The sequence below is a fragment of the Protomyctophum parallelum genome (assembly GCF_964188405.1).
Source record: "Protomyctophum parallelum genome assembly, chromosome: 14".
In the NCBI taxonomy this organism is placed as follows: domain Eukaryota; kingdom Metazoa; phylum Chordata; class Actinopteri; order Myctophiformes; family Myctophidae; genus Protomyctophum; species Protomyctophum parallelum.
The window spans coordinates 43,191,940-43,214,388 of record NC_139709.1 but is presented as its reverse complement, the minus strand read 5'-3'; the positions used below and the strand labels follow the sequence as shown (position 1 = coordinate 43,214,388).

The 22,449-nt window shown below is 43.0% G+C and overlaps 1 protein-coding gene across 5 annotated transcripts in view; it reads left to right on the top strand.

Annotated features, from left to right (window-relative positions):
* kcnab1b (potassium voltage-gated channel subfamily A regulatory beta subunit 1b) overlaps positions 1 to 22,449 on the top strand; it is a 60,732-nt gene that overhangs the window by 30,051 nt on the left and 8,232 nt on the right. For all 5 annotated transcript variants that reach the window (XR_014570307.1, XM_083783020.1, XM_083783018.1 and 2 more), the window contains 7 exons: positions 311 to 354; positions 2,571 to 2,608; positions 3,826 to 3,905; positions 5,194 to 5,238; positions 8,141 to 8,185; positions 10,506 to 10,549; positions 14,758 to 14,844. Coding sequence is in view for 4 of the 5 variants with exons in the window: in XM_083783020.1 (XP_083639146.1) it covers positions 311 to 354; positions 2,571 to 2,608; positions 3,826 to 3,905; positions 5,194 to 5,238; positions 8,141 to 8,185; positions 10,506 to 10,549; positions 14,758 to 14,844 (383 nt within the window). In the remaining variant the exon portion in view is untranslated. The remainder of the gene's footprint in view (positions 1 to 310; positions 355 to 2,570; positions 2,609 to 3,825; positions 3,906 to 5,193; positions 5,239 to 8,140; positions 8,186 to 10,505; positions 10,550 to 14,757; positions 14,845 to 22,449) is intronic.

Sequence of the window (22,449 nt, the reverse complement as noted above, 5' to 3'; positions counted from 1 at the left end):
GTCCAGGCACCTTGGCTGGTAATCCAGTCTGGCAGTGTGCCGCGGGTTTGACTCCCGATCCCGACGGCCCTTGCTGCATGTCCTCCCCCCATCTCTCTCCCCATTTCCTGTCAGCCTTTTTGTCTGTCTTTTTGTCTGTCCCACCATAAAATATATAAAAAAGCCACAGGTGATTTTTAACCAGCCACGCATGTGTCTTACCGACAACGCATGGAGCCACGGTACACAGCTGCGGCTTTGGATAAAGTTGCTGTAGGTTTTGTTCATGTGTCATCATCATTATATTAAGTTTTCATGCCTTTTCTTACAGGAACCTGGGGAAATCAGGGCTGCGTGTCTCCTGTTTGGGACTCGGTGAGTACAATTAAATGGAATTACTGTCAAATGACAGATCTCTCTCTATGTGCTGTAATGTCCTGTAGGTTTGCATGTGTGTCTGTGGCAGTGATGGACAGTATATTTACTTGAGTACTGTACTTAAAGGTCCTACAACATGAAAATGTGTTTTTTGCACTCCCTTGTGTGTGTTCTATGCCCACCAATACACAATTATTTTATACAATCAGGCTTTCTCCTCATAACTTTTATGGAAATTGCTCTCGGGAACAGCTCAACTGATTTGGTCATACCCGTGATGTCATCAGTATCACCCTACTTTCTATAGTTCCTCCCCCTCTTCAGTCTTCAGTTCAGCATTTTTATTTCCACTTTGTTTACAGACACGCCATTGTTGATTTTCCAAGCTGGCATGGAATGGAAACAAGTCTGGATTTATCTAGCATCAGTAGTATTATAATGTCTCAAAGATTAAATAATTTGCATATCAGAGCCCCCACCACCAGGACATTGTGGTACTGCAGCTAAAACTGCTTCAGAAGTCAGAAAGAAAAGGACAAGGACTGGTTATATCAGAGTGGTGATTTAGGCTCAAACCATTAGAAATATGTTTGAAGTACATAAACAATATTATATTAAATATTAGCTTGGATTCCCCGTCAATGTCAGCTGGTAGGCGGGTTTCTGAACTGTCCACAGCCCTCCTCTGAGACACAGACACAAATGTTATACCAAATAAGCCTTAGTGAGCTAGGAGTCAGGACTAATATGAAGATATGATGAAATGTGTTAGTAGGCCTACTTTTTTTAATGCTTTTTGGAGTATTCAAAAAATACTGTGTGCAGTGTGTGGAGTATTGACCACCACTGTGTCTGTAGTGTGTCTGTGGTGTGCATGTGTAAGATGAATGAGGTGTAAACAGAGGAAAGGAATGCAAAGAATATTTGGCGTTACAGTATAAGATATTTACAAACTGTCAAACTTGCCCTCTTGTTAATATTGAATCAGTGGTACTGGATTCTGGATACTGGCTTCACAAGCTGACAGTCAATTATATACAGCTGAAAAGTAATGTAGGTTGACACAGACATTGACACACAAATATATTCTGTAGAAATGTCCTGGTCAAAACAACCAAAACATTAGTCTAACGGCTAGAGTGTTCCGAGGTACAATACCATTGGTCCAACGCACGCATTATAATGTTGGACAGCCCCCATATTGTGTTGGTGTATGTGTTGTCAAATGTCGCCACTTTAAACTGTCATTGGGTCTAAAGACAGACAGAAGAGAGCTTGGACTAAGTGCCCTTGTGGTGGCATTATTTACATACATGTCTAGTACCGGCACATCGACTAGTTGACACACAGGAGTGAAAACATGATCTCTTTGTGAAGATACTATGGTAATAATGGAGAAACGCACATGCACGCACACACACACACACACACACACACACACACACACACACACACACACCGCACACACACACACACACACACACACACACACACAGAGACATGTATACACAGGTTGTGGCACATGTCAATTTTACGGGTAACGCACGCACGTATGAAAAGCAACATGAATGACAGAACTGTCAGTCATATCCAAATTAATTCTCAAAATGGTTTGGTTTGGTTCTGCCTAGGGTTTGCTTTAAAGCAATGATCAGTGGGCGAATGCGGAGTTGAGGCCTCGGAGGACTCCAACTGAAAGGGTATAAAAGATTATGAATATGATAATGCTTTCACTGAGCCTCGGGCAACTTCCCTGTCTACGTTCAACTCTGACATTTGGCTATGGTTGGGGGAATGGGCGCTGTGCCGGGTGCCCATCTAAAATGAGTCATCATTAATGCATGGCTAACTTGGCTCTGTTAGGCAAGGTGGGTGTGTGAGTGGATGGGAGAGAGTTACAATTAGAAGGTCCAGTATGTTCCATGTGGTGTGTAAATGGTAAATGGTGCATTTATATAGCACCTTTATCCAAGGCGCTTTAAATAGATTGTGCATTACATTCACCCATTCACACACACATTCATACACCGATGGTGGCGGAAACCATGCAAGGCACCAACCAACACATCAGGAGCAATTAGGGGTTCAGTGTCTTGCTCAAGGACACTTCGACACCAACTCTGGGGGAGCCCATGGGTTCGAACCGGAAACCTTGCGATTGCCATCCAGCCCTGTGTGTTTGTGAACTGTGCCTTTGACATCTCCCCCAACAGGCACCTGGGTGACCTTTGGAAGTCAGATTTCGGACGAGGTAAGACACTGCATGATGACAATAAGACACTGGATGATGACAATAAGACACTGCATGATGACAATAAGACACTGGATGATGACAATAAGACACTGCATGATGACAATCGCTGTGAACAATACTCAAGCATGCACGTTGTTTCATTGTCTCAAGACTACCAAATGAAACTGCCATGTTTAAGGGTTAAGATTATTTGATGCCAGAAAGACCTTTGCCTCTCATTCCCATCCTCAACTCCCATTCTATTTTGTGGCTGCCAAAGTTTACCATTGTAGCTATGGTAGAAATTGGTTCAACTGGCTCAAATGGGGGTGCAAAATAAACCATAGTGATATTTGCTATTTTGTAATCATGAGTATGGTTAATTTTGCATTGCCTGCTGATTGAAAATTTGAAACCATAGTTGGTCACAATGGTGAATATCTCAGCGGGCGGTTGGTTCCTGTGGTGTGTACAGTTGGATTTTATCCCAGGATAAGTGCTTTCTAGGTCAGGGCACAACGCCTGAGTACTCACTTGGATTTGTGGGTCGCATGGCACTGTAGAAAAACACTATTCAACTCTGGTGGTCACGGGCAGGCATGTGCCTGAGTCCCTGAGACATGCACGCATGTGACAGACACCTGCGTCTCAATACATGAGACTTCATCGAAAGTGAAATACTAGGCGTGTCAATCAACTCCGGTGTGAAAACACCTTTGCTCTCACCTTCAAGGTGCCACTCGTTGTCGTCAAGGAATAGCTCGTCACTGTCATTCCAGGACATGTATACAGAGACAGACAAACAATTCGCTCCAGGAATAACTTTAAATACATTACAGGCACAATAACTAGGTTGAAGAGAACCTACTCAGTATGAGTTAGGCTTCATGCCATGGTTTTCATTCACATTCCTTCATCTCTTTCTGGGCATTGCTCACTGGCTTTTTATGCATCTGTGCATGAAACATGCTCTGCACATTTGCTGTGAAGAAAAAAGAGAATGTTCACACGATAAATTGCTCTCCTGTTTTTATTTATTTAACCAAAAGTGAACAATGTTTCAAAAAAAAGTTAATACAAAATACGGGAGAGTGTGAGAGTGGACATTCCCTTTATTCTTCACTTGATTATTTTTGGGTCCAGCACCGTGTTTAAAGATGGAGATGTGCATATCCGACCTTTGTGCACATGTAGTGTAGCATAAAACCAACAATACCCCCCTCCTCCTGTGTCAGGTGGCAGAGCAGCTGATGACGATTGCCTACGAGAGCGGGGTCAACCTCTTCGACACCGCAGAGGTCTACTCCAGGGGAAAGTGAGTAATGCCTCCCGTCCGTTCTCTTAACATCTAATCTTACCTGGCCCTGGAGCAGCACCGGGCTGAGAGGGCTGATCTGCTGGGCGTCGCTCCCAGGAGGTGACCACAACGCTGCTCATATTCAGCCCCAAACCAAAGCCACGTAAACTACTGTAACTCATCTGAAGACACTCTGGCAAAGACATTCTTTAGCATTCTACAGTGTTTATCGTTTCAGTGTAGGGATATTCTACTGTTAGACGGATGATAGGTTCTTGGTTTACATATGACCCTAGACTATATCTAATCTATGCATTTGATGTATTTACCTTGTGTTGTTCTTCCTTAACTGTAAATCGCTCTGGGTTAAGAGCATCTGCTAAATGCATGAATTGTAAATTTTAAATTGGCAGTGAATCAAGGGCTGGCCGTGGCTCACGAACGATACATTTCACACTGCCTAATTCACCCGTGCAGGCCACGGTGGTTTTGTGCCTGGTATTGAATGATGACGTCTTGGTTTGTGTGATGGTGGTGAACACGCCTGGAATTCCGAAATTTCAGGGGCAAGGCCACTTAATTGGCCTATGGTGTTTTTGTTTTTTTCCAGTGCACAATGCAAGGTCAGGAATGCCATCATATGAAACAAAACTATTTATTTTTTAATTTTATTTTGGGGGCTTTTCTGCCTTGACAGGAACATGGTAGAGGAGAAAAGAGCAGTGTGGGTGGTTCATAATTTAGGTCATATATATTGAATTTTTATTTAAAGGATAGCCCCTTGAGATGCAGCATCTCATTTTAGAGGGGGTCTTCAGGCACAACACTTCCCGACCCAGATTTTTCCAGCCCGTCCGAGGAATTGAACTGGCAACCTTTCAGCAACAAGGGTGCTCCACTAACCCTTAGGCCACCGCTGCCCCAAAATACATCAAACATGTCAACACACAACAATACACTTACATCATCAACAAAACATAGACAATCCACTCAAAACACTACATCAAGACCAGAAGCAACTGCATATCATTTTTGAGGGGCAACAGTGGCCTCAGCTTTCATGGCCTCCATGAAATTCCTGCCCTGGAGGTGAATGTAAATTTCAAGGTTAAAGAGTATTCGAGTATCTCATGCATTGCAGATGAGACAAGTCATCCATTCATTCATTTTTATTTTTATTTTATTATGTGTTTTTTAGTGGGTTATTCATGGTGCAGATCCACAGCCGTTAAGGAGGAGTGTGCAATCTTCTCACCCTGGAAGGACAGCCTGATGATGTAATCTCCTTTCTGTCTTTCTTTCACAGAGCGGAGATAATCCTGGGGAACATTATCAAGAAAAAGTGCTGGAGGTAAGTGCAATTTGTTAAGAATGTGTCAAGTGCCACTGCCACCACAGCATAAATGTGCCTTGGAGTATTATCTTTTTTCTAGTGCACGTGCACATAGGCCTGTGTGCCTGTGGGCGAAGGGATATGTACATGTGCGCTTGTGCTTCCATGAGCTCCAGTGTGCATGTGTATGTCTATGAGTATAATATACTCATAGACATACACATGCATGTGTAAAGTGTGTTTACTGCTTATATCCGTGTGTTATGTGTTTACAGAACAAAACAAAGTGGTAGGAGCTAGCGCACACCAGTAGTGGGGAGGTGCTGCCCGCAGGAGATAAAACGTGAAAAAAGGGAAAAAGGCCGCACAACTCGTAGTCACGATGCAAGAATTTTGTATTGAACTGACGTTTCGGCAAACAGGATGCCTTTTTCAGGGTCCCCTGAAGAAGTCATCCGGTTTGCCGAAACATTGGTTCAATGTGGCCTCTCTCCCTTATGTGTTATACATGCATGACAAAAGGTCATGTTTGCAACTTTGCATCCATATAATCACTTCAATCTAGTAAACAAGTACAGCGCCAAGCTAACATAAGCCTCACAGCTGTATCTCCCTTCCCATCACTGATATCACCAACCAATGGTGTACATCTGCTTGCTGTATCCACAGTGATCAGAGGAAAGCAGGTGTACAGTTCAATTTGCAGTATGGCCTACAGTACAGCCAGTGGTGTAAAGTAACTAAGTACATTTACTCAAGTACTGTAGATCAGTGGTTCCCAAAGTGGGGTCCAGGGATCCCCAGGGGTCCTTGAGGAAGTTACAGGGGGCCCCCAGATAAATGATAGTTTGGAACCAATGTACCCTAACATTTGTACACTCTCCGAGTTAAATTAACATTGATTTTACAATATAAATTGGGGGTCCCAGAGATAGAAATGCCATTAAATGGGGGTCCGTAGACTAATGCATGTCAAACTGGGGGTCCTTGAAATGAAACGGGTTGAGAATCACTGCTAGAGCCGTAAAAATCTTCTCTCTTGCAGTCTCTGGCATATCTTTTCAAATGGGGGTCCTCGGGCTAATTAATTAGGGGGTCCTTGACATGATCAAGTTTGGGAACCACTGCTGTAGATATAGTAAGTATATTGAAATTCTACTAGAGTATTTAAAAATCACACCCGTGTGAAGTGAGGGGCGCTCTTATCATTGTGCATCATCATGACGTAACATGTCTATTTGCTCAGACACATATGACGTAAATTCTCCATTCATTGTCAATGGGAATTGAATGTTTGTGTAAAGACGGAAATCTACACTAATTGATGAATATAGGAAAATCGGAAGGAAACTTTTATACTTTATATACTTTTACTCCACTACATCTCAAATATTGTACTTTTTACTCCATTACACTTATTTGAAAACTTAAGATTCAGATTTACATAATTATTAAAAAGTTGCACGCGCACACACACGAGCATACTAGAAAGATAATTGTATGCTGTACGCCGTACAGCATACAATTATCTTTCTAGTATACAGAAAGTAGTACAGTGTACGGCCACATTGTACTTTGTCCTCAGAGTCCTGCACATGTCTCTGCTGCCTCGGATGGGTCTGAATTATTGATTGTTCAAGCAAAAGCAGAATTGGCTGTGGAGGAGCTAGCTTGTTAAAAACGGTAATTAAAAATAAATAAAAAGAAGGGTGCCTGCCTGGTGGCTCCAATAATTCATTCACTGACCATTATCGTTGTTGTCAGGTTGAAAGCCTGTATGTCCAAAACCGTCACTTTTCAGGAAATGGAAAAAAAGAACCTGGGTTTCAAACTTCCAAATGGATCCAGAGTGGTAATTAGACACAAGTGTTAAGTGTTAATTTCATTTTAAATATCATTTTCATATTGTTAAATATTTATAAACCCCACAGACTGAACCACATTCAACCCTATTTTGGTCATTATAGGCAAATATAAATAGTTTTATATAAAAATGTAGGGCATTAATTATTGAAGAAAAGCTGGGAGGAGCCCACTGGGCAAAGCAATGGCCTGTATCCTGTATATCTACACTGGCCTTAGAACGCCTCAGGACCCCCCAGTTACATGTGTATAGGCCCCTATGTGTACAGTATGTGGCCCGGAAAAGTGAAGGTTGGAACTTTTATCTATACACCTCGACTCCGGATAAGCAGATAAAGATGGATGAAATATGGAGATCCAAGGTTTCTGCCCGATTGCGATGATATGCTCCTATCTAAATAAACTAGCATAAACACACCAAAAAGAGCTACTCAAAGCTGTAATAGAGCGCCAAAGTTCTGACCTCACTCACTCATCTGGTTCCAAGTGGTTCACGGAAGTTTTTCAAACTGTCAACAAACTGTCTCAGCGATATTGTCAGGGAGATGTCTCTGTATCGTTTACGACAGTCAGTCAGTCATATTTGATAGTCACAGTTTCTAGCGAAAATGTAACTAATTCGGCAGCAGTAACATTAGCGTTTTCTTGAAGTCAGTTTATTCTTCATATCCATATGAGTTCATTCACAGTCAGTCAGACAGTGCTTATATGAGGCGATCTAAAATCCCCCTATGGGGATTACAATTTGGTGGCTCCAATAATTAATTAACTGACCATTATCGTTGTTGTACACAAACCCGTGGACTTGGCGCCCTCTACCGATATTGATGTCAGACTTCGGTGCTTTATTCAGCCTCTCCAGTGGAGATCTTCATTAGACTGCAGGCTTTTGGGACGAGGTCACTGAAGGACAATCCCATCATCCTCGCTCGTGTAAAAATAAACACATACATGCACGTGCACGCGTACGCACTGTATGAGAGCATCTTTTATGTAAAGTATTTTTTACTTTCATTGGCCCTTGTGACATGATGTCCGTCTGTCTGTCTTCACTCAGGAGGTCCAGCCTTGTGATCACCACAAAACTCTACTGGGGAGGAAGGTAATTGTGCGCGCGTGTGTGCGTGCGTGTGTGTGTGTGTGTGTGTGTGTGTGTGTGTGTGTGTGTGTGTGACTGTGTGTGTGTGTGTGCGTGTGCGTGTGCGTGTGCGTGTGCGTGTGCGCGTGTGCGTGTGCGTGTGTGTGCGTGCGTGCGTGCGCATGTGGCGTTTTTTGCCAAAAAGATGAAAACATGTCTTCTCATAGTCAGTGTGCAGACTCTGGCAAGACATCCCTTTGTCGGTTAACTGGGTGTGCGGAATAGCTAGTCTCACAGGCAGATCCGGGCTGGGAACGAATATTTCTATCTAGCCTGAAACTGTCCTGCCTGCGTGCAAACGGCTGCCGTATATCACCCAACCCCTCTCATCTCCACAATGGATGCTTCATATTAAAGAGAACCGATTAACGACCAGCTGAACCCAAGCTGCTCACCTGGAGCGCTTTGCTGAGTGCCGAGTCAGCACGCAGACCTGCACACACTGTAATTTAACTGACAAGTGTGCTAACATTTGTGTTCTCTCTCTGAGTTACAAATAGTGTTATTTATGAGGATATATATTACTGTGTACAGTCATAGAGTCATTCTGCCCCCCCTCCTTTTATCTTTCTCTCTCTCTCTTGCACATATACAAAGCTTTTTCTTTTTTATTATTTATTATTTATTGCATCAGAACACAAACAATGCATTTTCCACTAAGAAAACAGTACCAAAAATCTAAAACAAAAAATGTAAAAAGGGAATAAAATGTTATCGGCAGCGTTGTGTCATTGTGGTACGCTGTCTTTGTATTTAGTTTTCCGAATACTTTAATAAGCTTCTCCAGGTATGGTGACAGCCTCCATGTTACTGTCCAAAGATCCATTACATTCAGCAGGCAGAGAGCACCGGGAGGGCAGAGGGGGTAAGGGCGGGGGAGGGGGGGTTGGGATGGTTTGAGGCGAGGAGAAGACAAATGACGGGTAACCGAGCGGATCATGAGGGTGGGAAAGTCAAAGAATAAAGGTAGTGGGAAAAGTGAAAAATCCAGGAATGGAAGAGGTCCAGTAATTGAACTAGACTTTATGTCTAGGCTGTAGCCGACAAACAAAGACAAGATGCCTTGTTCTCCCATCCGTTCAGTAGTTTAAAGGGACACCTTCTGGGCGCTTAGGTAGCGTAGCTCTAATGTTCATGTCCATCACCGTGGAGACTAGGGCTTTGAATTGCCACAGTGCCTCTGGCTGGGCCCGTCGTTCCAACAAACAAACACAATAGGCTCTGTGCATAACTGTATTGCACCCCGTTTCCTGTTTCTACCAAACAAAGCTATGGGGAAATGAACTGGAACGGGAAACATGCATGCCACCTTCTGTAAACTGGGACCAAGACGAACAATAGAAAAGCCATCTTCCGTATCTGTGCTTGTGAGTCTATTCTTTCCAATTTGATCCCATGGTCACTGAACTAAATATCGGACCCATTCTTCATGAGCCACACGTCTTCCGAACATTCTGACACTAACAATAGCATTTTTCAGAGGGACAAATCAAGAGAAAATCAACTTTGTTATCATGGTACAACCAAACAAATACACAGCTTTAACTATCAAACTACAGTCTATACAAGGATTGGCTTTTTCCTGTGGAATATTGACATGCCCACTGGTTCCCAGTTCACTGCAAGACAAAACTATAATCTTTTTATTCCAGTTCTGAACTACATTTTAGGAATCCAATTATTTTCAGTGGAAACACTCCAAACTGGTTCTAAATTATGCAAAGGAAAAGAACAGACCCGGTTCCATGCCGGTGGAAAAGGGGTAATAGTGTACAATTTTGCACCTAGTGGCACTCAATTAAACATCTTTGACTGACTAGTTATGCACAGAGCTGATTGGCCTTCATGGGTGAGAAGATGGGCGGGTAGGGTGATGTCTGTCGCTGCACCAAGCTGTGCCAATTAAAGTACATTTTTAGAAGTGATTTAAAAGATGACACTGACTTTGCTAGTCTTATGAGATCCTCCGGCTGGGCGTTCCGAAGCCTTGCTGCCTAGTCTATAAAAGCCTGAGCCAGGTAATGAGGTGGGTTTTAGGAACAACAAAGAGGGCCCTATCTGAGGATGAAGGCAGTGCTCAGGTTCATAGGGGGCCAGCATATCTAAAATCTAACTGGGAGACTGTCCCTCCAGGGCTTCAAAAGTCATCGGTAAACTCTTAAAATCAATTCTGAAACGGCAACCAGTGAGGAGATACTGTAGCTTTTTTGTGTAATATATTTCTAAGTGTTGGATATGCAGTTTGTAATGTATACATGTGTATTTGTTTCCTGTCTTCCTCCAGAGCAGAGACAGAGTGTGGGCTCAACAGAAAACATATCATTGAAGGTAACAGATCTGTATTCTCTCCCCCTTTCCTTTGTCCTTCACATCACCACATGCCCTGGTGCCCTCACATAATCCTGTCTGTTATCCTTCTGGCTTGTGTTGGATTTCTTTCTGAACTTGGGAGTACACTAGGCCCACTTCAGTCCCAGGCATCTGGAGTTAACCACCTACCGGTATAGGGTTCATGTGCTTAAATGTGTCTTGATTCAAATTGAAATCTAATCTAATCTTGTGTTTTGTTTTAATGTTTAGTATTCTTCTCTTTTCTTCTCTTCTCCCCTGCCATTCTGTTTCCTCATCATCACTGTTGTAATTGCCCTTGCACAAACTCAATGACAGCACACACTTGCATGCATATCCCATGGTCAAGTCCACCCATTGCCCTCCCCACAGCGCAATGCACCTCCAGCAATGACTCAGCTCTCTCTCTCACATAATTAACATTCACGACAGCCTCGCTAACTTTTCCCCAACGACAAGAAGGATAATACATAAAGAAAACATTTGGACAAATCGGCGAGACAGAGAAGAGAGAGAGAAAGAGTGTGAGAGAGGCATGGGTAATTGGCTAATCCCAGGTGTCCTGTCCGGATGACAAATGATATGAGCAGGGCAAAGCGTCCTCTCTCCACTGGTGTGCAACGTGTCACCACAGACTTATAAAACGGGGCGCGCTGTTAGCTCAGAGAAACCCCTGCAGAGAAACCTCTTACTGTTGGTTTATGGCCCGGTACGTGTCACTTGTTGACAGAATCTGTATTGCGAGGGAATCATGACGGCTCCCAGCCTTTTTACAGCAGCAGCTGAATCTGTCGGCAACTCCCATTACAATGTCTAGGGTTTTAGGAATGGTATGGGAATGTAAACAAAGGCGTGCAGCCGGAAGTGAACGTGTCTCTTTTTGCCGATGGGTTCCCAGAATGATTGGAGAGAGACTAAAGGAAAAGTAATGGAATGATTTAATGATCTAATGGAAGTAGATTTTGTCAACATATTTTCCATAACTTCCATTAAAAAAAAGGAAAAATAAGTACATACTGTACTGAAACATTTCATATTTATTATGACCTTGAAGAGCTCAATATATTTCCTCCCAGCACTAGAGAGATGCATGCACCGATTACAATCTAGGATGTAGGATGACACATTAAACTGTCATCCATGAAGTGATGTGATATACTGTAACTATCGCTTGTGCTATTCACTGTAGCCTGAACACCGAAAGATTATACCGGTAACTAGCCCAAAGGAAAGTCTACGACGCGAGTCGTAGAAAATCCACAGTTCAAAGGAATGCCATGTCCTTGACAAGTGACAACGTTATTCATCATGGTAGAGACACTTTCTGTTTAACAACAAGATTCCAAGACTGGAAGGAGTTCAGAGGTTGAAAAACTAATCCACGAGACAGAGGAAACGGCAAGGTTTCCCTTGACTCTATGCACTAGTTACTAGTATATAGACACTAAAATAGTCACACTCACACATCTACTTGCACATGGGAGTGTAGGCTACCTTGTCTTTGAACCCTTTCGTGTCATACACTCTCCTAAACTGAGCTTTCATCTTCCCTGTGTTCCTCTCGGGAACACAGGGATGTATAGAGATACTTTATTGATCCCTATGTGGGGAAATTCTCACTGCCCTTTACGATTCCGTCAGCAGAGAGGGGGCTTTGGTGTTTACGGATTATACCCTTCATTTATCACCCTCCCTGCTTAGCCGTGTTTGGTTTCCAGCCACTGACTTTATAAAATTAACTACTTCAAACTATTTTTTGTGATCCTGTAAATACTGCTGTGACATTCAGACGACCAAGAATTTGACACGCCTGAAATTCGGCATGATCAAAGTGTAGGGTGATTATGTCAAAAATAGAGGATCAGTGTTACATTTCTTAGGTAAAGTGACAGAGATGGCATTTCCCAGCGTCTTACTTCCTAACGAGCTATTGTTGTCAGCTCTGTATGAGAAGATAAAAATGAATACTTAAGAATAAGAACTTAGAAGGAACCATAATGACAAAAACAAATGCAAGATTTTTCTTTTTCTTATGACCACTTCACTTATTTTTCTTTCATTCAAAATAATAGCATTAAAGTTTATTCTAATGACCATTTTTGACAGTGACCTAAAATTATCTTTCTTTTATTCTTCAGGCAAAAATAAGACCCATAACGGGATTAATATTGTTGCTGTCCAGTTGAAACCTTGCATTTCCAAAACCGTTACTGCAGGAAATAGAGAACATAACATGTATTCCAATGGATTCAGTGTAAGCTAATATTTTTCATTGGTTTTACCAATGGTTGATGGTAAAAATAAAATCCTTTGGAGCTGGAGCCAGTGTGTGGATATTTGTCTTCTATTCACTTTGTCTCCTATTCACACTAAATATTTATAAAACCCACAGACAAACTAATCAACTTTCAAGTATTTTCCAAAATCTTTTCTTTTTAAACCTTTCAAAACTAAATTGCTGATATACAATCTCACATTGCGTCACACATCACTGCAAAAACAAGGTTAATTTATTGAAAATAAATCAATATTAAATATGGAGTTAAGTTTTCCCCCGATAGCGACGATATGTAACATTATTGTCACATTTCAGTGATGAACAGGCAACATGTGTCAATACATTGCCCATTTTACATTCGATCAAGCGTTCCACCTCAGCGACTTGTTATGCACTGCACTCGTCAAAGCAAAACATGCATCAAGCGAAAAGAGAAACATTCCAACTGGCACCAACATTCCCTGATGTGCACGGCGTTGCACTTCAGAAACGCAACAGTTTCCAGATGCTCGTACTTCCTGTCAACTGTCTTATTATTGATGTATTCTCTTTTCCTTATCATCGTCCTCACTCGTTCGAATCCCTCTCTCTCTCTCTCATCCTCCATCCATCTGGAAAAAAGCCCTTTGCTCAAAATAAAGGGACTCATTTGGCACTACAGCTGTGGTTCTGAAACCCCCCAAATTAATATGTGCTGCGGATCCCTGCGTTGCGATGCTTTGTGAATTCATTTGCAAGTTTGCTAATTAATTATTTCGATCATTTATCTGTTTAGTCTGCTTTAGCATGGGTTTATATCTGTGAAGTCACTTTATCTTAATGTGCCTTTTACTTTTACTTCATGATTGCTTCCATATCTTAATGTGCTGCACTTTCTAGCATGTCTGTATATTTTTCTATATTCAGGACCCCATGGAGACTAGAAGGCACATCTACCGTATCATGTGCTTCTAAAGGGAATTGCTAAACAAACAAAATAAACATGTCTCTCGCTCTCTCTCATTCTTTTTAAACTTCATTTTTATTTGCAGGTAAACATAAAATGACAGTTACAGTGCAAGGGTTCATTAATATACAACATATTCTATAGTCCAATTATGAATGGCCATCATTGTTAACATTGGTGTCGTTCTGTTGATTTTTATATTCAGTCCATTTCTCCCATTTTTCAATTAATAATTCCTCTTGTAGTCTCAATACATACATACATACAAATATCTCCTACACAATGCTCAGCCACTGCTCACAAGCTGGAGGTTATGGTTTGTACCATAGCCTTGTAATTGCTTTTTTACTAGCTGCCAATAACACTTTGACCAGGTCTTCTCTCTGCGTATTATCCCTTTTACAGTCTATGGTATTATCCTGTGACAAATCACCCAGATACAGCACAACACCAGTCTTAGGTATCTCATAGCTTAGTATCTTCTTTATCTCTGACCATACATTGTCCCAATAATTACTTATTTTAGGACAATTCCAAAATATGTGTTCGTGGTCAACATTTATACTTCCACATAACCTCCAGCATGATTGTTGTTTAGACTGCATTCTTGCTGTAATCTTTGGAGTCTGGTAATATTCTTCCAGCTGAATTCCCTCCACGTTCTAGAGCTTGTGGCTGTGCACTGTGTTTTACATATATTGTACCAGTCCTCATCCGTAACCCCCAATCCAGCTTCCCATTTCTCTTTAATATATAGGGTAGATATTTCTTTACTTGCCATCAAACCTTTATACAGAGCTGAGATTACCCTACCCTTTTTCTTTTCATATGCCTGAATCCTAATCCTAATAACCTCATTCCTTGAGTCATGCAGTTTTTATCTCTTTTTCGTAGTAATCCCTCATTTGCAAGTACCGAAAAAACTCACGTTTATCTAAGTCAGCTCTCTCTCATTCTTGTCAGGTCTGAGGGGCTCCCTCCAGAGGTTGCAGCTGGAGTATGTGGACGTGGTCTTCGCCAACCGACAAGACAGCAACACCCCCATGGAGGGTGGGTGACCAGTCTGACTGTGTGTTGTGGTGTGCTGGAGGTTGGATGGATGGATGGTGTGAGCAGTGACATTTCATTGTTGTTCTGTAACCCGGGGAGGTGAGAGTTTCCTGCGGGGTTGTCCTCAGTTGACTGTAGCGTTCGGACCAAAAGCATCCGCAGCTCTGTTGTTGTCGCTCTGGCTCCAGTCCAGTCGGCTACATGTGTCTTTCTATCTTAAGCCCCCGCGTCTCCCCTGCCCTTGAAGACAAGGTTGAGAAACACACTTCAATTGAAACGTGAAAGTTTGCCTCATTTCCTTTTATTTCTGCTTCTGCCAATCTCACCCTCTCTCTCTCTCTCTCTCTCTCTCTTTCACACACACACACACACGCACGCACGCACACACACACACACACACACACACACACACACACACACACACACACACACACACACACACACACACACACACACACACACACACACACACACACACTGAGATCAGTAGTTTCCTCAGAGTCTCGGTCCCTCCTCAGCCCTCTGTGCTCTACTGAAACAGGATTATCCAGTCCCCCAGGGGGGAGGGGGCTGCTGGTTTATTTTTGGGCTGGTCTCAATGAAAACGAGTAGAAACAAAAATGAGCACACTCAGTCAGTCTGTATTAATGCAATTTGCCGGGTGCATGTCTCACGACGACGATAAGAAAAATAACCGGCACTCCAAAGTCCTTCTGGTACTTTGGCGCGGGCAGCATACACGGATGCGTTTTGGTGTCGAGCCTTCCTCAGCGTGAATCAGTGAGGTCAAGCGACAGATTCGTGGCCAGACACGAATCTGTCGGTGCAATTTTTTTAAATAAATTGCCCTCTGTGCAGTGATTTAGTAGACAAGCCCTACTGTGCTCTCTACTTCTTATGCTAAATGCTGTGTGTGACTGTGTGACTGTGTGTATGTGTGTGCACGGTTTACGTTCACCTCCATTCGTCTCTCTCTCAGCTTTATTGTCACATCACATAAAAAAAAAGAAAGTGGGTCATTGCAAGGTCTATCATTGCCGTTTCAACTTTCAAGAAAGGTGGAAAGAGATAGCGGAGGAAAGAAATAGAAAACGTGTCAGATATCGATATGGGCAGTGTGTAATATAAAGTAACATAGTGCGAGCCAGTTGACAGCTGCCGGCCAATCAGTCACACTTCACCGACTTCAGTCGCTGCTAGCAGTGGGAATAGTGCCCACTGCCCACTGCCGCAGTGGGCACCACCATCAGTGGCAGTAGTGACTGGCAGACTGTTCCGGCCGGGGTGGGCAACACGAGCAGTGACAGCGGGGACTGGCAGACAATCCCCGGGGTGGGCAACATGATCAGTGACAGCGGGGACTGGCAGACAATCCCTGGGGTGGGCACCACCACCATCATCCAGTCTTGTGGCCTGTGCTTCTATGTAGATGGTGGTGATTAATTGTTTGTGATCACAGACAGACAAATGGACAGACAGACAGACCGACCGGGGACCACCAGGGGTCCTTGGGGGGCTTCCATGGGGTCCCCAGACAGTTAAATGATTGATAGTTAGGAACCAAAGCGACCCTTGCAGGTCTGTAACTCAGATTGAGTTCCCAGAGGTATCAAATGTGGGTCCGTGGCCTAATCCAGTGATTCCCAAAGTGGCTTCCAGGGAACCTGCATGGTTCCTTGAGGGCGTTCCAAATGAACCCTTACAGGTCTGTAACTCTGAGAGTGTACAAACAGAACTGAATGGACACATTCCGTTTGTACACTCTCAGAGTAATGGGGGTCCTTGAGATTAAAAAAAGTGTGAGAACTGTTATAATAAATAGCTTACTGATTCTTATCTAAGTACTCGGACCCTCGTCTGGTTCTGGTGTGTGACGACCCGGTTGACATTTCCATGGTTCGGACAGACGGACATACGGGCAGGCCTGCTCCGGGAGAGAGATTAACATGACACGGAGACTTGGGTCACATCAATACAATCACAAGGTTTATTGTCATACAGGATCATATATATGCTTGGATACTTCGTGTCTTACTGACGTCACTGACTAGACATCACAATCACTGCCTGCAGCACGCGGCCTTCAGCGTGCCCCTAACAGCTCAGCTCATAAAGTATGTTACAGTTCAGTGCACCACACACATATATCCATACACATATATAAGTACATTGCATATTCACGTACAAGTACCTGTTATCAGTACACAGCCTGTTGGATATTACAACAAGAACCACTGGCCTAATGTATATCAAACCGGGGGTGAGAATCTCTGCACAGTCATCATGTTCATTCTTCATTATACTGTAGCAGAGCAAGGCTTCTGATCCCGCTGAAGGTCAGTAACTCTCAGAAATGGGGACTGCGTGCACGAGAACAAGTCCCAGCTCCCTGCACCCATGCTGCGTCCATCAGCACTCTGTGGCATTCAGTTGGCAATTTCTCTCTTTGAAGTTGCAGACCTATACCAGAGCGGGGAAAGAGCAGCAAGTGTGTCAAAATTCCACTTTCTACACTGGCTACATCCGTTACGCCAGTGGTTCTCTCCAACCTTTTAATTTCACGGACACCCATAACTCTCACGGAACCCTTAAGCACAAACCATACCAAAGGGTCACGTTAAAAAAAACTTTTTTTAAGGTAAACCACACCAATGCAACTCATTTGCATTGGTGTGGTTTACCATAAAAAACGTTTATCTCTCCCCCCCCCCCCTTGTGTGGTTTGGGCTTTAAACTGCAATGGATGACATAAGAATGACCTGCTGGCTTGAGGGAATCCGGGGATGACTCATTCATGACTGTGTCCTTTTCCTACTACACTGGATGTGAGCTGAATGATGAAGCAAGCGAAGGGGGATGAATGTGTTGTATTTATCTAAAAGAATGAGTGTACTTCTTTGGTTAGCGGATCAGGGACAGACACTTGCTTTTGCTTGCTGTTGCTTTTTATTTGAGACATGCTTATATACACGGAACACACATACCTGCATTAACTAGTTTAGACATATTTTTCCGTTCTAATTTACACCAAATCTCCTCAGCACCCTATCTACAAGTTCACAACACGTCACAACACGACAAGTTGTGATCTCATAGATCTGCTATTTTTTCCAAATGTTCGCCGCCAGAATAGGTATGCTAGTGTTTATGTGGCTTTAATCAAGGTTGTATATGATGTGAAAGGTGCCATGCACAAAGGAGTGTGGGTGCCATGTGTAGAGTTCATTGCCTGGTCATAATCATGACAGACATGACGCAACATGACGCACCTTGCTACATTTACAATGTTAATATCTACAAATGTTCAAATTTCAAATATAAAGTGCGCCACAGATGTTACAATTTTGCTCTGGTATGTTATTAGCACCTGTGAATTACATATTGTTCAATTAAAAGCATTTTTATCCGATCCATTTTCTCGGATCGCCATTTTCTCACCATATTATGCTTTCAACTATGCAACTCTATTGGTTGCACTCTGATACATTATACATTTTTGCGAAAATGGCCACCGATCGGATTAAAATGCTTGTGGGAACCATGGCTAATCGCCTCGTAACACATACAAGTGTGTGCAGGTGGGTGCGGGTATATGAATGCAGTTGTTTTCGTGGGGTAGAGTGCGGGTCAGCGGACAATCTAAGAATGTCTGATATGTTGCCAGTTGGGAGGGACTCAAAAACAGCATACTGCATACTGTTGGCGGCGCTGCTTAAAATCCAATTATATTTTTTTCATATCCATAGTGTAGTCTGCATATAATAATCTCTGCAAGTCTCAAGACTATGTTCCTATATGTGGTTCGCTTCAATTGTCACCATTTCTCATTATGTGCTGGAAAACCCATGCATCAGTTCACAGTGAAAATCGAATCTGTTCAGTAGACTTTAATGAAAATGCGGAGGAAAGTGCAAATAAGCACTAGGGAGGCATGAGACACAAGGCAGACTTGGCATCGATAAGCAGGCTTTCTATCAATCTCTCCATGGCAGGGTGAATCAAATCACATTCACACCATAACAAAGCTCTTTCATCCATGGGACTTTCAACCACCGTCCAAATGTCAAGCAATATAGAGTATACTGTATATAGCAATGGCTGCAGTTTTGCCAGTTTGGTGGAGACCTTGGACTTGTGAACTGTTACTGTTCAGGAAAGTGAAAACAATTGTGTGTTCCAATGGATTCAATGTACTCATTATTTAGTCACAGGCTCTGCACCTGTCATTGATACTTTTCATTGGTTTCAATATTTATAAAACCCATGCTTGCCCATATTTAGAGCATGTCATTATAGGCGAACATAATAGACTTTATTTTTTCCACACATTTTGAAAAATCAATTTAGAGATCAGATTTTGTAGGACGCCTATTTTCTGTCTTTTTATGTGACACTGTCACTGACAATCAAATAGGGCATTAATGTATGGAACAAAACAAAACATATACATTTTGACCATTTGTCCAGTTACGTATATGGTACGTTAGGTACCCATAAGGGCCTTGAATAAAATCTCCAGAGGTTAGGGAGAGTCTTTGTTGTGAGTTTTTAGTGGCTGTTGAGTGAGGGACATTCAAGGACAGCACATTCACACACACCTGGGCAGAATGCTAAACAACATCAAAAGCTTGGGGGGGATTTACACACGATATACACAACAACACAATGAATGCACGCACGCACGCGCATGCATATCCACTGATGTTTAAGCATTCACACAGAGAGAGACAGTCTCAGGTGTCTACAGCCTCATCCATGCCCCATTATATAATTAATTGTAATTTCATGGGAGAAGCTTGTTCTGGGAGGGGTATGTGCACGGAAGTAGCCTCTTGACACGAGCCATAGCATCATGCACCTAGAAAAGTTTGCTTTGCAGAGTGGAAATCTCCTCCAGTCATCAAAACGTTGCTTGTGGCCCGGGCAGCTGGTGTAGCCGTCTGGGCACCTATAGGCTATACTAGTCCAACCTGTTAACCCATTTTTACCTGAGAAAGGATTCTACAAATATCTTCTAAATCCTGACAGTTTTCAGAAAACCCAATGTTTCTATGTCAGTGGTTCTCAAACATTTTCATGTCAAGGACCCACAGAATTATATGTATGTGTAGGGCGACCCCCATCTGAAAATATGTTGTTCCAGGGACCCCCCATGCAGAAGCAAAGATTTGAGTTAAAAACGTTCGCTCTGAAAGAATATATATTCAAAGATTTGTCACATTTTTGAGATTTTTCAAAAATAGCAGACCTACTGTACAAGCTCGTACATGAGCTTGTAGATCTGCTATTTTTCAATAGCTAAAGTATAACATAATTCCCGCCCCCAAAATGGGTTAAAGGCAGAAAAAGCTGGGGTGATGAATGTTCTTGATGATTTGCTTTACCGTGGCTACACACTGCTAGGTGTATCCCCTGGAGGAAGGGAAACCACCTACTATGCGTTGAGCTATCCGAACCACCCTCTGTAGTTTTTGAGTGGTGCAACCACTCCTACATCCAGCTTGCAATGTCCGTGTACCTGTGTACCTGTGTACCTGTGTACCTGTGTACCTGTAACTATGAGCACGAGTATGTGACTTATTTATACCAGTAGGGGGCGCCAGAAACAGAGAGAGGGTAGGTGCTGTGTCTCTAATGAGAGAGAGAGAGAGAGAGAGGGGGGGGGGGGGGGGGGGGGGGGGGAATTGCACCACTCAGTTCACACGTGTGTGATTTTTTGTTGTTGAGTTGAGTGCTCGTCAAGATGCTCTTGATGGTACTATTGTAGAATGCCCAGGATGCAGGGGCTCACCCTGAATTAGGCAGTAGAGGCTTTGCTGAGCCTTTTTCAACTTGTGTAGACAGTGTGGCCCACTTAATAATAACTTAGTAGTAGGCTACAGAGGTGTAAAGCTCCTGACATGTGCAAGTGTCTAGGTGTTCTGTGTGACCTATCTTTTCTACTGCTTGGAGAGTACGAAGGAGGGTATGAAAAAGGAAACACCAAAACCATGCGTTCTATGGCATAGCAGGCACTGGCAGGCAAACTGGAACCGGAAGTTTACTTTGCTCCTGGGTGGACATGCTTATGAATAAACAATATGTTATATTTTAATGATTGTAACCTAATCGGTTCTGGAAAATAAAAGAAGACCTAATATGTTTACGGTATACAATCTTTTTATGTGCACAGTATAATTTATTGAGATACCTTCTGACTGGGAAGAATGAGCTGCCATCACGAGACAGGAGTCAACCCTTGTCCTGTCAACGTTGACCCATATCTGCCACAGTCAGAAACTCAAGGTCTTTTCACAATACAACATTGCTTTGTCACAGCTTAATATTCACCTTCTTTGTTAATGCATTAATGACACGCACACACACACACACTTTTTGGGCAAATTAATCAAACTTTTATTATTCTGTACTCTTCTCATATAGTGCACATCAAAAAACAAGAGATCAGAAAATGTGTGGTGTTCTCTTTTATTTTCATGAACTGATTATTTGACAAAGGTCGCAACTCGCGTTTATTGTCTCCACCAGGCCGAAGGCATGTGGGGAGAGTATGTTTTGCACTCCGTCCGTCCGCGTGTCCGTCCGTCCGTTTGTGTGTGTGTCCGTGTGTCCGTGAACAGCTAATCTCGGCCACCGTTAACCCGGTCGATGCCATATTTTGCACACACACTCCCTGGATGCCAACCATGAACCTCTGCCCCAAACTTTCCAGAACGGCCTGTTATAGCGCCACCAGGAGGCCGCTTTGTGCAAAACAAGTTTTTGCACAGTACACCTACAGATTTTGTCCAAACATCACGCAAATTGGTACACAGTCTCTCTAGAGCCATTCAACGAAACCGGTCTTTCAGATTTCTCACACTCCATCCTGATTGGTTAAGATTGGCTTCCAAAGTTCACAGGAGTGCTTAGTTTCAAACAAAATGCTGCAAATCATGAACACATCGCGTGATTTCCGTGAAATTGTGCACCCACATTCCCACTAGGCCGAGGACGAAATGCCACATGAACAATTTCAACTCAGCCTCAAGGTGGCGCTATAACTGGCCAAAAAGTGTTTTTACCTCTAACTGCACGGATCTGTGGATAACCTGGTGGAGACCTGTGCCCGGAAGGGCACTTTTTCTAGTTCTAATTGACTTCAATGCATTCCATTAATCTTCTGGCTCCAGTTTAGCTGCCAGCTCGAATTGCCGGACCAAGAAAGCGATGTACAGTATTGTACGTGTAGTACCTTCCTTATTTCCATCTAGGAGGAACCCAAGGAACTTCCCCCTTCCGCCTACAAAAGTATACGTCATTGACCGCGCTAGTGTAGCACTGAGCCTCACCTCAGATAAACCCCTGTCCTACGTTCATGGCCTCCAGATAAACGGCGTGGGTGCCACGGTTTCACTTTTTACTTCCAATCTTCGATCTGGAAGAAGGTTTCCAGCTCTCTCTCGGAACACTCTCCCTGTGTCGCCTACACATTTTCAGTCCATAAAGAAATAGAGAGAACCGACTATGATAGTGAATTGCTATTTTTAATCACAGTGCTGTGGGCTCATGATGCTCATCTCTACTTTCTGCTCAGATGTGAAGCAATCATGAAAATGTACTTTT